This window comes from Ambystoma mexicanum, chromosome 6q, assembly GCF_040938575.1.
Source record: "Ambystoma mexicanum isolate Mex_15411 chromosome 6q, UKY_AmexF1_1, whole genome shotgun sequence".
Taxonomy (NCBI): Eukaryota; Metazoa; Chordata; class Amphibia; order Caudata; family Ambystomatidae; genus Ambystoma; species Ambystoma mexicanum.
This window is the reverse complement of record NC_090937.1, coordinates 485899100-485914206: the sequence shown is the minus strand read 5'-3', so window position 1 is coordinate 485914206 and position 15107 is coordinate 485899100. Positions and strand designations below refer to the sequence as shown.

Sequence of the window (15107 nt, the reverse complement as noted above, 5' to 3'; positions counted from 1 at the left end):
GTGCCATAAGGGTATCCCACTGGTCCGTTCACCAAACCAAAAGAGAGCTGCACCACCAGGAGTCCCACATGAACTCCTGCGCAGAAAACACGACAGAACAGACGATAAAAAGTAGCAAAGGAAAAGGATACGGAGGCCCTGTCCCTCCGATGCATTTCCAGCATCACAACATCGTATAGGTATGAGGATCGATGTTGCGGCCAAAGCCGACAAGCACTGTGTCGACTCATGATGGGACGACATCCGAGTCGTGACGCACCATGCCCCCTGTCGGAATCCATTTAGGATTCCACGGGAGAAATCCATCCATTGAAAGATAATTATTCATTGTTGGCAAGAATTCCAGCCTTAATTTCAAACCACAAGCAAAACTAGAACACACAAGATATGCATTTGTTTTTAATGCTGGCAAGGTTTGAACCCCCAACCAGCACAATTTTCATATAACAATACATCAACCTAGAACAAGCTTAAAACAACTGGAGTTTTCTTACCATTCTGTAAGGCACTTCCTTTTCGTGGCCCTATGCAGTCGAACCCCAAAATAAACTCTCCTAAAATACAGTCTTCTTATCTCTGCATTTTTACATTACCTGCAAATCCTCCAACTGCTTTTTCAGGTCCAAAACTTCTTGTCTGTATCTCTTGAGAAGTGCCTCATCGTCCAGCACCTCATTGACATGAGGAGTGTTCTTCATGTTTTTAGCAGTACTAGCAAACTGCAACATTAGATATAAATTGTGTTACTACAGAATTGATCCACATTTTCAGACTGTATTTAAGAGAGAAGACTTCATTGGGACTATGCAATTACATTCAAAGTAGGCCTGTACACATCTGACCCAGTTGGGCTTTCAAGATATTTATCAAACTGTATTGCTAGGGGCTGCATACAATACTACTATGTAAATCAATTGTTACACGCACTATCGTGCTTACTGAGTCATCACATACCACCAAATGTACAGATTAGCAAGTTCTAAGTAATAACTACTGCTTTCAAAACAAAATCAGTTCCATTGCCTGGGCAAAGTTGCTACGTAGGGTGGCAAATTACAGAGGTTAAATGTCAGGTTCAAGTCATCACACAAACAAACAAAAAAACAATGGGTGTCAATACATATGTTAAATTGGTCAAAATAAATAGTTCAGAAGATCAGAACTGGAGACATATCTAGACTACACAATATTTCTGCAACCAAAGCCCCCAGTACACCAAAGGGATTTTCGAATCCTTACTAAAACAGCATCATATTATCTTACTGCATTTTGCAATAGTGCCGCTTTTGCCATGGCCTCTTGGCACTTAGGGTCCTGCAAGTGAAATGAAGGGTTAGTGGCAATAGTGGTCGCCATCAGTGGTCGGTCACCAATAGGGGTAACTTTCTTTGCTACCAAAATTGATTTTGGCACCCCAAATAGTTTCCATTTGCATTATGGAGAGAATGACATGCCTTTCACTCGCTCTGTAATGGATATGTAGTATTTGTATTTGCAAGGAACCATTTTATTTTAGATTTACAAGTGTAAAGACTGCTGGCTCTCTTTATGCCCCAAACAACATTGAGTATGGCCCAAAGATGGAGGCAACAAGCATCCAGACACTGATTCATGCAACTTTCTTTAAAAGACATTACAGTGGCTCTTTCAAAACGTGACAAACAAATAATTCCAATGGACGCACAGGCCTCCCAGCACTGTGCTACTGTTAAAAGATGGCAGTCCAAATGCTGGCTACCCACCCTCTATACAGCGCTCTGCTGCTCTCGAGAACAGTACAGAAACCTCACTGCCTATAAGGGTGCTGGAAAATCAGGCTCTCTGCCAGGCTCTCAGACGTGAGGAGTGCTCGATCTCGATCACGTACAGCCAAATTGCAGAGCAGGTAAAAAGAGAGGTGAAGTCATGTTGGTCCTGATCTGCACTGGAGATGAAATGTCATGCCTGTTGCATGAGGCACTTTTTGTTGAAGTGGAGACTAGCTGGCCCTGGGGTGCCGAAAGTGGCAAGGAGACTGGAATGAAAGTGCTGGGAGGGAGCCATTGAAGGGGATGGGCCAGTTAAGTTGGGAGTGTGAAAGTGGATAAAAGAGAAGATGAAATCAGAGACTAGAGCGTCGCAGATGGCTTCAAGAACATACCAACTCTCAAAAACAGTTCAAGAGTTTTTATTATAGAAACAAACGGGGCTTGCTGAGGGTGGTCCCCCTGGTCTATGCCAGGTGGGTCCATCCCTAGCCCAGGCATTCCTCAACCAGAGGATGGTCATTAGTAATCGGTAACCTCTACTGTCTAAGCAGTGCCTGGCTGGTCGTAATGGCCCAAGGGGGAAACACCCTTCCTCAGTCTCTCTCTGGGAGCAACCCTAGGTGAAAATCCAACCTAGGTACCAGAATACAATTAATTCAAAAATAGGTGCTTTCTAGACAGGTCCCACTTGGTCCTTTCCTTTCATGCCATTGTACCCCAATAACTCACCATGCACATTACTTCAGCAATCCTTGTTGCGTCAGGATGTCGTCTATGTGGGTAGGCCATCGATTGCTTTTGCACAAACGTTTATACTGCTTCGAGACAAGGCCAGAGGGGCTTGTAGGAGAAGTTTTCTCAAATTCTCTGAGCGGTCTAGTTCCCGTTGTGCAGTTGCCTCAGTTTAGAGCCCAATACCTAAGCTGAAGACAGTGCAGGCGTTCCTTCTAAGATTGAGAAGAACAAGTTACTCTCTTACCTGGTAACGTTCTTTCGATGGGATGGTCCGACGACGTATTCCATATCTATGACAGTAATCACCACAGCTGTGCTGCTTCGGAAAATCTTCGGCGTCTGCGTCCTGCGTCAATGATGTCGATACGCCGCCCTCGAGGACCTCTTCAGACGGCCGATGTTATAAGTAGGACGTACGACGCCCGTAGCCTCAGTTGTAGTTTTTTCCCCCAGAACGTGTGCCACCAGTTTTCTGCCCGTCTGACACACAAAGCCTTGCGGAAACGTAATCTGCAATCGCATAAGAAATTCTGTAGCGGGGAAGGCAGGGAGGGAGCGATATGGAATACGTCGATGGACCATCCCATTGAAAGAACGTTGCCAGGTAAGAGAGTAACTTGTTCTTCGAGGGGATTGGGTCCTCCGACGTATTCCATATCTATGACAGACTCCCAAAGCAGTACCAATGCAAGGAGGTGGGAAAAGAATTTAGAACACAAATTTAGCATGCGCAATCAAATTGCGGAGTAAAGGACCGCCTTGCCAAAGGCCAGATCCTGCCCCCGGATGGAATCGAGGGAGTAGTGACGTACACAAGTATGTACCGAAGCCCAGGTGGCTGCATCACAGATGTTACGAATAGGAACACCCCTCTGCAGGGCAGTAGAGGCAGCCATACCCCTGATAGAATGGGCTCGTAAACCTACCGGTGGATCCTTACCCGGCAAGCGGTAACACTCAGCCTAAATAATCAAGCGAGACAAAGTCTGTTTCGTCACAGCTTGTCTCAAACACTTTCCAGCATAACCAATGAAGAGTTGATCGTCCACTCTGACCCTGGACATCCGTGAAATAAAAAAGCTTAACACTCTCATAGGATCAAGCCTATGGAACCTCTCCTCTTCCTTACCAGGATGTGGAGGAGGATAAAACGCCGGAAGAACAACCTTCTGGCCTAAATGAAATTCCGACACCACCGTCGGAAGAAAGGAATGACGAACTCTAAGGACAACCCTGTCCTTATGAAACACAGAGAAGGGTGGCTTAACTGCAAGTGCCTGTAACTCACTCACTCTGCGAGCGGAAGTGACCGCAACTAAAAATACAGTTTTAAGAGTGAACAGTCTCAAAGGGCAGGAATGGAAAGATTCAAACAGAACACCCATCAGAAACTTGAGAACAAGGTTCAAATCCCAACAGGGCACCTGGAAAGGTGACGGAGGGAACACATTAGTGAGCCCCTTGAGAAATTAAAGTAATTTTAAAACAGGAACACTCTTCAGACGAGCGCTTAAATATGGACAGTGCCGCCAGGTAACCTTTAATGGTACCCACTTGAAGGCCCCTGTGGGCCAAAGAAAGCAAAAAAGACAGAACCATGGGAATGTCACATGCAAAAGGATCCACATTCTTAACCCTGCACCAGTCGCAGAACTTATGCCAACGGCAACGGTACAGGGATTTAGTTGCGGGCCGTCTTGCCGAGAGCAACACCTCCATCACGTCTTCAGGGAGGAACCCAATACTTATACTTCAACCTTTCAGAAACCAAGCGTGAAGGTTGTGGGATTTGATCTCTGGATGGAGAACCTGACCCCGCTCCCGTGAGAGCAGATCGTCTTGGTAGGGAAGACGAAGTGGAGGGCAGATGGACAAGTCGAGAATGTCTGGGTACCACGTCCTACGGGCCCATGCCGGAGTAAGGAACAAGTTACTTACCTGTAACTGTTGTTCTCCAGCATGGGTCTGGCATGGATTCACATGCTCATGAATATTCCCAGTCGTCAGGCTGGGAATCCTCGGTAAAGAAAAAATCAGTATCAGTTTTGTTTCTGATCTGTCTTTCGTAGTAGTAACCAATCACTGATCTCTGCATCATACTGACCACAGCCAATGACTGCCCTCTACCTAAGCCCCGCCTCTGGCAGCCATCTTCAGATTTGGTAGCACGTGAAGTGGCAGTATGACCAAGTGAAGAGCCGCAGAGGGGTAGGCGGGAGGGTTCGCATGTGAATCCATGCCAGACCCATGCTGGAGAACAACAGTTACAGGTAAGTAACTTGTTCCTTTCTCCAGCATGGGGTCTGGCATGGATTCACATGCTCATGAATAAAGAATACATAGCAGTACACACATGCACAACCACGGGAGGTGGCAAAGGCTCAACATTAAGCATTACATCAAACTCAACATTAAGCAATTCTTACCTCCTCACCCGGCTCACCTTAGGCGAACAGATTGCGCAGCACTGCTTGGCCGACCCTGGACTCCTCCCTGGAATCCCGATCGACGCAGTAGAATTTCGTGAAGGTGTGCGTCGACCTCCACGTAGCAGCCCTGCAGATGTCCAGCAAGGGCACACCAGATAGGAACGCCGTGGTAGCTGCGATCGCTCTGGTGGAATGGGCTCTCGGACGGCCAGGCAGCGGTCGGTTTGCCAACCGATGACAGTACATGATACAGCCGGAGAGCCAACTGGAAATGGAGGCCTTTGAGAGAGCCTTCCCCTGATTGACAGGTCCAAAGTTCACAAAAAGTTGTGACGTCTTCCGAAAACACTTTGTGCGGTCCACGTAAAACTTCAGCGCTCTAGCCACATCCAGCGAGTGCAAAGTCCTTTCGGCCGGCGACGAAGGCGACGGGAAGAAAACAGGCAACACCAAGGGTTCGTTGAGGTGGAAGTCCGACGGCACCTTGGGCATGAAGGAGGGGTGCGTCCTGAGCACTACCCTCGTGTTGTGAGTACTTCGTGCGGAGGTGATGGCCACAAGAAACGCTGTTTTCCACGACAAGAACTTCAACGGAGCCGAGTGCAGAGGCTCGAACGGAGGTCCCATGAGCTTGGTCAGCACCACGTTGAGCTCCCACGCCGGGGCCGGAGCCTTCACCGGCGGGAACGATCTGAACAGTCCCTTCATGAATTCTTTCACCAGACGATGAGACCACAAAGACGTCCGCCCCGTGGTTCTGGTGTATCGGGAGATCGCAGCAAGATGAATCTTGATGGACGCGTGCGCCAGTCCAGCCTTGGCCAGCGTCAGAAGGTACGGCAGTACCTGGAGAGCCGTAATCCGTAGAGGGTCAATCTTCTGTGCGTGGCACCAGACAGAGAACCTCTTCCATTTGTGTCCATAGCATTTAAGAGTTGAGGACGCCCTGGCCTTTGCAAGAACCTCTCTGCAGTCGGCCGGTATGTCGTATCCTCCAAACTCTAACGCTGCAGGAGCCAGGCCTGCAAGTTTAGCGACTTCGGGTCGTGATGGAGGATGGCGCCTCCTTCCCTGGAGAGAAGATCCGCGTCCACTGGCAGCTTGATTGACGGGGACGCTGACAAGTCCAGAAGGTCCGGGAACCATATCTGCCTCGGCCACGCAGGTGCGACGAGGATCATCCTGCACCGTGACCTCTTCAGCTGGTTGATGAGCCGGATCAGCAGTGGCAATGGAGGGAACGCGTATAGAAACAGGCCCTCCCAGGGGAACGAGAAAGCATCGCCCATGCTCCTCGGCTGGGGAAACCTGCTGGCGAACCTCCGGCACTTGGAGTTTGTCGCGAACAGATCGATCTGGGGTGCGCCCCACCGTCGGAAGAGGCGGTCCACTAGATCCTGTCATAGTTCCCACTCGTGGCACGAGCGCAGCTCTCTGCTGAGCGAGTCGGCGATGGCGTTTTTTATCCCTGCCAGATGAAACGGCACAAGAAACATCCCTTGGGCGACGGCCCAATGCCACAGATCCTGCGCCTCCTTGGACAGGGCTGGGGATCTGGTACCGAACTGCTTCCTGATGTAGAACATGGTGGTGGTGTTGTCGGTGAAGATCCTCACCACCTTGCCCTTGAGGGACGGAAGAAAGGACCCGAGGGCCCAAAACACTGCACGGAGCTCCAGGACGTTGATATGGAGGGACTTCTCCGTCGGAAGCCAAAGGCCTCTCGCGTGCAGATTTTCGGTGTGCGCTCCCCACCCTTCCAGGGAGGCATCCGTGGTCACTGTCTCCTAGTGGCCGGGGGTCTGGAAGTCCATGCCCGCCGTCAGATGCGCACGGGTGCCCCACCACCGGATCGCTCATCGGAAACTCTCGTCGAGTGTGATCCTCTCCTCGAAGCTGCCCGTCGTCTGGATCCAACGCGCGTCCAGGAACTCCTGCAACGGGCGCATCCGGAGCCTGCACAGGCGGATGAGATAAATGCAAGAAGACATCATTCCGAGGAGGGACTTGACAGACCTCACCCTGGCCGCGTCCGCAGCCATCATCCGCTGCACCTTGCCCAAGATGGCCCTCGTCCTTTCCTCCGACGGAGAGGCCAGAAGCAACACTGTGTCGAGCTTCGCTCCCAGAAACAGTGCGTCTTGCGCAGGCACCAGGTGGGACTTGGCGTAGTTTATGGAGAATCCCAGGTCCGTGAGAAGTTGGACGGTCCTTGCCGTGTGCTCCACAGCGAGCTCCTTCGTCTTTGCTCGGATGAGCCAGTCGTCCAGGTAGGGGTAGACGTGGATCCCCTCTCGGCGCAGCTGCGCCGCCACCGGTGCGAGGCACTTGGTGAACACCCTGGGTGCCGACCTCAATCCGAAGGGAAGGGCTTTGAACTGGTAGTGACGCCCTTGGACCACGAACCTGAGAAACTTTCGGTGTCCCTTTAGGATGGGAATATGGAAGTAGGCATCCTCCAAATCCAACAACGACAGGAAATCGCCCTCCTCCAGTTGACCCAGGACGTGTTGGAGGGTGACCATATGGAACTTCTGTGCCTTGATGAATTTGTTCAGTCGTCGTAGGTCCAGGATGGGACGCCATCCTCCCGTCGTCTTCTTCACGAGGAAGTATCTTGAGTAAACTCCGGAGCCCCGAAGCCTCTTTGGGACGAGCTCGATGGCACTCTTCTTGAGCATCGCCTTTACCTCCAAGAGAAGTTGAGGGACGTGATGCTCTTTCCTGGCCACGGGGGGACGCGCGGGCACCTCTTTAGAAACTCGAGCGCGTGACCCTGAGCTAGGGCGTCCAGCACCCAACGGTCGGTGGAGATGGACTCCCACACGCTGACGAAGCTCGCCAGCCGGCCTCCCACCGGGGTGCTTCGGTGGGGGCCCGACCCCACGGCCGGTTCAGTCCTGCTTCGACAAGGCTTTGCCGCCTTGTCCTCCTTGGCGACGACGGCGGGGTCCGCCTGACTTGCCTCGTCCCCTGTAAGCTTCCTGTGACGACGAACGGGCCGCTTGACGGTAGGTGGAAAATCCGCCGCTGGAACCTTTGGAGGCACCCTGTTTGCCTCCGCCGCTCCGAAAGGGCGGCCGCCGTTGCTGGGGAACCCCAATAGCCCGGGCCGTCTCCGTGTCGCCTTGATGGCTTGAAGGGAATCGTCCACTGTTTTCCCAAACAGGTTGTTTCCGTCAAACGGCATGTCCAAGACTCTGGTCTGCACGTCCTGACGGAAGTCAGTAGCCTTGAGCCATCCACGCCGCCTAAGGCACACGCCGTTGCCCAACTGGCAAAATCCAGTGTCAGCGATGTCCGTCGCAATCGTAATGGCGTGGTCCGACGCCACCTCTCCTTCCTCCAAGATCTCTAGGGCTTCCGCCCTCTTGTCGTCTGGTAGGAAGTCCACCAGTTTGTACCACAACTCCCTGTCGTAGCGGGCTACGATAGCCAAGGCGTTGGCCGCCTTAATCGTCGTCGCTGCCGACAAGATGACTCTGCGTCCCATCGTGTCTAATTTCTTTCCCTCGCCGTCCGGCGGGGAGGTCGACGTAGAGGCCGCGCCCCCCCCCCCCCTTTCGTCCTGGCCGCCACGGAGACGACCGAGTCCGGGGTCGGCTGTGCCCGAAGGCACAAGGGGGCCTCGTCCGTGACCCGGTACTTCTTCTCGTACCGATCCCTTCTAGCCGGCGTCGTGGATGGGTTCTTGAGGAGGGCGATGCCCTCATCCCAAATTTCGTCTAGTAGAGGTACAGCGAGGACCGTCTTCCTCTTGGTCTCGCGCCGTTGATAAAGTAAACCTTCCTTCTTCTCTTCCGGGCAGAGCTGGAAAAGCTTGGATGCCCTGGCGATCATGGAGTGAAATGATCCAATCTCGTCGGGCGGGGAAGCCCGGGTGGGAGGTGACGACGGGAGATCCTCGTCGTAAACCTCGTCGCCTGTACCCGTCGCGGCCGTGTCAGTCCCTGGACGGGGAAGAGGGCTGAACAGGGCGCGATGGCTGAAAAGGAGGTGGAGGATGAATCCTTCTCTTAGGAGGAGGGCTCCCAGAAGGGCCTGGCTCCGGGTCCCCCGTCGGGAGCGGTTCCTCCGTTGGTGGTAACGGCAGTCTCGTCCTTATCTCCGAGCATAAGGACTGTATAGCCAACAAAATGGCCGCCGAGTTGTCTTGCGGCACTGGTTGAGGGGAGTCCAACGGGCGGTCAGGAACCCCGTCGGCACCCTCGACGTTCTCGTCGTCTCCTACGTCAGGGTCCCTCCCGACGGGCTGGTCTTCTTCCACGCCAACGCCGTGGCTTAAGACTTCGATCAGCTCCTCCTCAGAGGTTGAGGCCGAATCCACGACGACCTCCTGCCCCCCCCCCTTTTTCTTCTCCGTCGGAGGTTTCACGGGGGGTCCGGTCGATGGGCATGAAAGTGGACTCCCCCCGCGGTGGCAGGGAGACTCTGGGCCCCGAGGTCGCCACCACTGGTGTAGCCTCCACAGGCTGAGCCAGGGCCGCCGCGACTGATTCCTTGGCCGGGTGGATTAAGGCTTTCACCACCTTAGGTGCGCTCACTGCCTTCTCGTTGGGGGGGGAGGGTCACCGCCTCGCTCCCCCTCTGATGGGGCCTTCGAGCTCAACCGGGGTCTCTCCAGGAGCTTCGCCGGGTGCTCGGCCTTCCCCTTACCCGAGCCAGAGCATTGGCTCGTGGTTGATGGCGCCGGGGAGGATGCGCTCTGCCTGGCGCCCGTAGAGCCCGACCGTTCGGCGCTCCCGGTGCCAGCGGACTCGCGGTGCTTGGCCTTCTGTTGGACCCCCGTCGCCGGGGCACCCTCAAAGGTCTTAGAAGACCGCTCGGACTTCTTCTTCTCGCCTGACGGGCTCTTTCCTTCCAGCCAGTTGGCGAGACGTTGATGGCGGTCCTTCATGGTCCGCTCGGACATATTGCCGCAAAACGCACAGTCCTTCTCCACGTGCGTCTTGTCCTAATGTAGGCAGTAAAGGTAAAGGGAGTGTTCGTCCTCCTTAAAGACATTCTGAAGCTGGCATCCAGGGCAGACCCTGAACAGCTTTCCGGGCGTCGAGCTTCCCTTCTCCTGGGCCATGTCCGAGATGGGCGTGAGAAACTTCTGGAGTCCTCCAAAAGCGTGGCTCGACGAAATCTTCACCCTTGAGGGGCGTAGACGAATCCGACACGGGTCCCCGTTAATCGGATTAAGAAACGGTGGAGCTTGAGGCTCTTTTGACCGAAAAAAGAGAAATTTTTTGAGAAAAAACGTGAAAAAAGCACTAATGCTCAAGAGCAATAGCAAGAGGATCCCAACAATTGAACGTGCGGTAAAAATCTGAAGATGGCTGCCAGAGGCGGGGCTAAAGTAGAGGGCAGTCATTGGCTGTGGTCAGTATGACGCAGAGATCAGTGATTGGTTACTACTACGAAAGACAGATCAGAAACGAAACTGATACTGATTTTTTCTTTACCGAGGATTCCTAGCCTGACGACGGGGAATATTCATGAGCAGGTGAATCCATGCCAGACCCCATGCTGGAGAATGAGGATCATTCGGGAACCGAACCTCCGTATTATTGGCGGGATGACGGGGACTGGAGGAAACGCGTTGTAACGCTCACCTGATTCTCGCAGAGGCGCCGGTCTTGACTGGGCGACTACCGTATCTTCAAAGGTGATGTGTAGCACCCGGTTGGCTCTTTGGGCTGGACCTCTGTGCACTGTATGCCTGACGTGTAGAGTAAGATGTCTGCAGATAGAAAATATGCGGTTAATGAACTGGGGTTATTGGGGTGTCCCTATCTCTTTCCTCTTCTCCTCTCCTGTAGACCCCCAAAGGTTAACGCTCTCACCTTAGGTAAGTGAATGCCGAGCTCTCCATCTGCCTCGGGGCAGGGTGCTGTAACCAGTTTCTTCACTGGATAGGTAGCGCAGGCCTCTTGACTTCAGAGGACTGCTGTCCGTCGTTTACTGCACGAACGGTAAGTTTCGAGTCATTCAAATGTCTTTAAAGTCTTTAGTAATGATGTCTCTTGTTTTGCAGGGTTCCGGCGATGGCGGATGACGGGCTGAAGTGAGTTGAAGATGGAGCCCGTGTGATGAATAGAAGCGCCTGGAAGCACGTAAGTAAGCGCTTGTTGCCTGCTTCACTATGCGCTCTAACTGTCTTTTTATTTTGCAGGTACGAGTTCGGAGCGGCTGCAGGGTGCCGGAATACCCACTGGATTAGATGTGGAAAGGAGTAATGGCACGTGAGTATTAAAGTTCCCCAATGTCTTTAAACGCACCTTGTTTTGTCTTTCAGATGCGGGATGCAGCGCCGAAGAGTTGGTAAACTTTTGTCTTTCAGACGCCGGAATGCTAACCTGTTCTTTCTAGTCTTTATAGGTGTTGCTGAAGACTGGATTCAGAATGGTAAGCCTTTGCCTTTCAGATGCCGGAATGCTAACCTGTTCTTTCTTGTCTTTATAGGTGTTGCTGAAGACTGGATTCAGGATGGTAAGCCTTTTTCCTTAGGCCCAGGACCGGATGCAGAAGACACGATGAGCGTTCTGCTGCAGAGGTTGCAGAATAACGCAAAGCAAGATTCATCCACCGGGTGTGGTTTAAATAGCCTCCTGTAGTGCTTAGATGTCTCCTTCCACAGCCACGCCTAAGTAAGAAAAGAGTTCCTGGTAAGAAAAGAGTTCCTGCCTTCCAGAAGAGTTCCAGTGTTCTGAATCTAGGGAGTGGCTCCAGCCCCACCCAACAGGAAAAGTAGTTCCAAACAGAAGAGGATCAGAGGCTCAACTGGCAGGCAAGTAAGCAGCATGGTCTGCTGAAGGTAAGTCCACCCAAGCATTATGAGCCCGGCGCTTCCAGCGCTGGGACTGGGCATATTTATGAGCCTGGTGCCACTGGCGCCAGGACTGGGTCCAAAAGGTCCCAATTGGGACTGGTTGGCACTCGGAACCTGGGTTATGGATCTGCTTCCAAGGGAGTTGGGAAAACCCTGACCTTTTGGAAGCAGAGATCATGACACGCGTACAGCAGTGGGAATGACCACTCCACCACAAACGCGTCTCCTAAGGCTCTGTTTGGAGGAAATTCCCACAAGCAGAACCTCTCGCACTTCCGGTTGACACTGGAGGCGAAGAGATCCGCCTGAGGAGTCCCCCAAAGGGCGAAGATCTCCAGGAGAAACTCCTGAGCCAACTTCCACTCGTGAGAGATTGCGCTCTGCCTGCTCAGAGCGTTGCCGTCTCGTTTTTGTCTCCGGCCAGATGAACTGCCGAGATCGAAACTTCCTGCTGAATTTCCCAGAACTAGAGCTGCATCGCCTCCCTGCACAGAGGAAGTGACCCTGCCCCCCCCTTTTTGTTGAGGTAGTGCATGGCCACCGTGTTGTCCGTCAGGATAAGGAAATTCTTTCCTCGCACAGTCGGCAGACAAGCCTTCAGGGCTAGCCTTACGACCCTCAGCTCCAACAGAATGATATGGAGTCTGGACTCCGACGGAGACCAACAACCGCTGACTCAACTTGTTGGCATGAGCTCCCCATCCTGTGAGGGATGCGTCCGTCATGATCGTCACCTCCGGCCAGGGCAGCCAAAATGGAGCCCCCCCCTCATCAGATTGCCTTCGTCGGCCCACCACAGAAGGTCCTGGGGGGACCGAGGACAGCACCTGAACAGGATCCGACATCCTGCCGGAGGACTGAGAACACTGGAGCTTGAGTGCCCATTGCAAAGATCTCATCCGCAACCTGGCCTCTGGCACCAGAAGAATGCAGGATGCCATGAGGCTGAGCAGCCTCAAGAACTCTAACGCTGGGAGACTGGGCGAATTCAAACTTGTGCACCATCTGCTGAATGTGATGAGCCCTCACCTGGGGAGGAAAACACTGCCCAAGGGACGTGTCGAGCACTGCTGCGATGTACTGGAGCCTCTGAGATGGTGTCAAATGGGACTTCTTTAAGTTGAGGGAGAAGCCCAGCTTGTGGAGGGAGTGGCAGGTGACTGACAGATGATCCAGGACTTGCTCGGGAGAGCGCCCCCTGATCAACCAATCGTCCAGGTAGGGGTAGACGTGAATTCCCCCCTTTCCTGAGGTGCGCTGCCACCACTACCATGAGCTTGGTGAAGACCCTCGGGCGGAGGTCAATCCGAACGGCAGGACCCAAAACTGAAAGTGCGAGTCACCAACCGCGAACCTCAGGTACTTCTTGTGCTTTGGATGTATCGGCACATGAAAATAAGCGTCCTTGAGATAGAGAGACACCAACCAGTCCTGAAGTTGAAGGGCCTGGAGGACTTGTGAGAGAGTAACCATCTTGAACTTGTCCTTCCTGAGGAGTTTGTACAAACCGCGCAAGAGCATGATGTGTCTCAATCCCCCATCTTTCTTGGAAATCAAAAAATAAGGGGAATACCATCCCTTGTTCCTCTCCGCTACAGGCACCAGTTCTATGGCGCCTTTCTCAGGCAGGGATTGAATTTCCTGCGCAAGGAGCAGATCCGGACTCTTCAAAGAGATTCCCCGGTGGATTGTCTTGAGGCCTCTGCCGGAAAGGAAGACAGTAGCCGTGGGTTATGATCTCCAGAACCCACACATCTGAAGTAATGGCGCGCCACTCTGCAAGATGCTGCGCCAGCCTTCCCCCAACCGGCGAACCATGGGACATGGCCTCATGACTGAGCTGAAGCGGCTGCGGCGTTGCCTGAGGGCAAAGAGGCAACAGCCCGAGCAGCCTTGGCACCTCGAGTACTTTGTTTTCCACCTCTGGCACTCCTACGGTGGGCCCTTTGACTGGCAGCTCCTTTCGCTTTACCAAAGGATGAGTAATAACGAAAAGAATCTGCCCTATATTGCTGTCCCCTAGGACGAAAAGGCAGAGGTTGTCTAACTGCAGCGCCCAACGACTTCGCTGCAGCTTTTGAGGTCTGCAACCTCTCAAGGATCTCGTCAGCCTTGCTGCCAAAAAGATGTTCCCCGTCAAAGGGCATGTTGAGGAGCCGGACCTGCACATCAGGAGCAAACCTTGACTTCCGCAACCACGCAAACCTGCATATTACGGTGCTCGCCGCCATGGACCGGCTGACGCAATCTGCCATGTCCAAACCCGACTGAACGGCCTCACATGGCATCCTTGCCATCCTGAACCATGGTAAGGAAACCATCCCGTTCGTCCCCTTCGGAAATATGTTCAGCCGCTAAGGAAACACAGTTCTACAGAGTGTGCGTGAAACGTGACAAGGCACATACAGAGTTGGCCGCCTGAAGCGCCATACCCCCTGAAGAAAACACTTTCTTCGCCCAGCCGTCAAAACGCTTGTCGTCCCGATCAGGAGGGATGGTAGGATACGACGTCTGCTTTGCCGGGGCCGTAGCCGCCTGCACCACCAAACTCTCCAGTGTGGGGTGCTTGGTCAAGTAGCAGGGGTCGCTACTGGCTGGGCGGTATTTTCACGGCAAAGACTTGCCCACTGCCGGGAGACTCTCCGGAGCAGTCCAAGCCGTCGCCACCCTCCTCTGTAGAGCCATATGAAACGGCAGTACTGGGTCAGTTGGTGGACCAAGGTCGAGGATATCCGTAAGGTCATCCTGAAGAAACTCCCCCGGGGGAGCAGACCATCCCAAGTACTCGGGGACCTTGGACATAAGGCGCCGTACGAGGAGTCAGCATGAGTGCCAGGCACAGGCCTACAAAACTCCACATCCGGAGAGGTGTCCAGCCGACTAGCGTCGTGCAGGGACTGCCTCAGGTCCTCAAATTGGCTATGGCCCAAGAGAATCTCGTCTGGCACCGTATCAGGAAGCACGCCATCATCAGAGCCCTCATCCACATCTGAAATAAACTCAAGATGGCGTTAAGAAGGCGCAGAACGTGAACCAAAGCCATGCTTGACCTTGGCCAGAGCCTTTCTAGGGGGTTCCACCGAGCCACGGGGTACCCCCGTCGACACAGCCTCGAAAGGCGCTGAGTGAATCGGCGTCGACACAGTCCTCGAGGCCGGGGCCCCGAGCGTGTCCCTCGATGGCCGGGACACCAATGGCGTTGATGACTTCTTCGAAGGCGGGGCCTCGAAAGAGTCCGCCGACGACCTCGGCGTCAATGTCTTCCGTGAAGACACCACAGGCTCACACGGTCTCGAGCGCGTCGAGGACCGGGACCTGGACCGGGCATGACGAGAACGATTCCTCTTGTCCGAGCGGGACCTCTCCCGCGTATCATGA

General features: G+C 53.5%; 1 protein-coding gene across 5 annotated transcripts in view; it reads right to left on the bottom strand.

Annotated features, from left to right (window-relative positions):
• CENPE (centromere protein E) overlaps window positions 1-15107 on the bottom strand; it is a 2471681-nt gene that overhangs the window by 2070324 nt on the left and 386250 nt on the right. For all 5 annotated transcript variants that reach the window (XM_069630970.1, XM_069630968.1, XM_069630972.1 and 2 more), the window contains exon 12: window positions 594-719. In XM_069630970.1, coding sequence (XP_069487071.1) covers window positions 594-719 — 126 coding nt within the window. The remainder of the gene's footprint in view (window positions 1-593; window positions 720-15107) is intronic.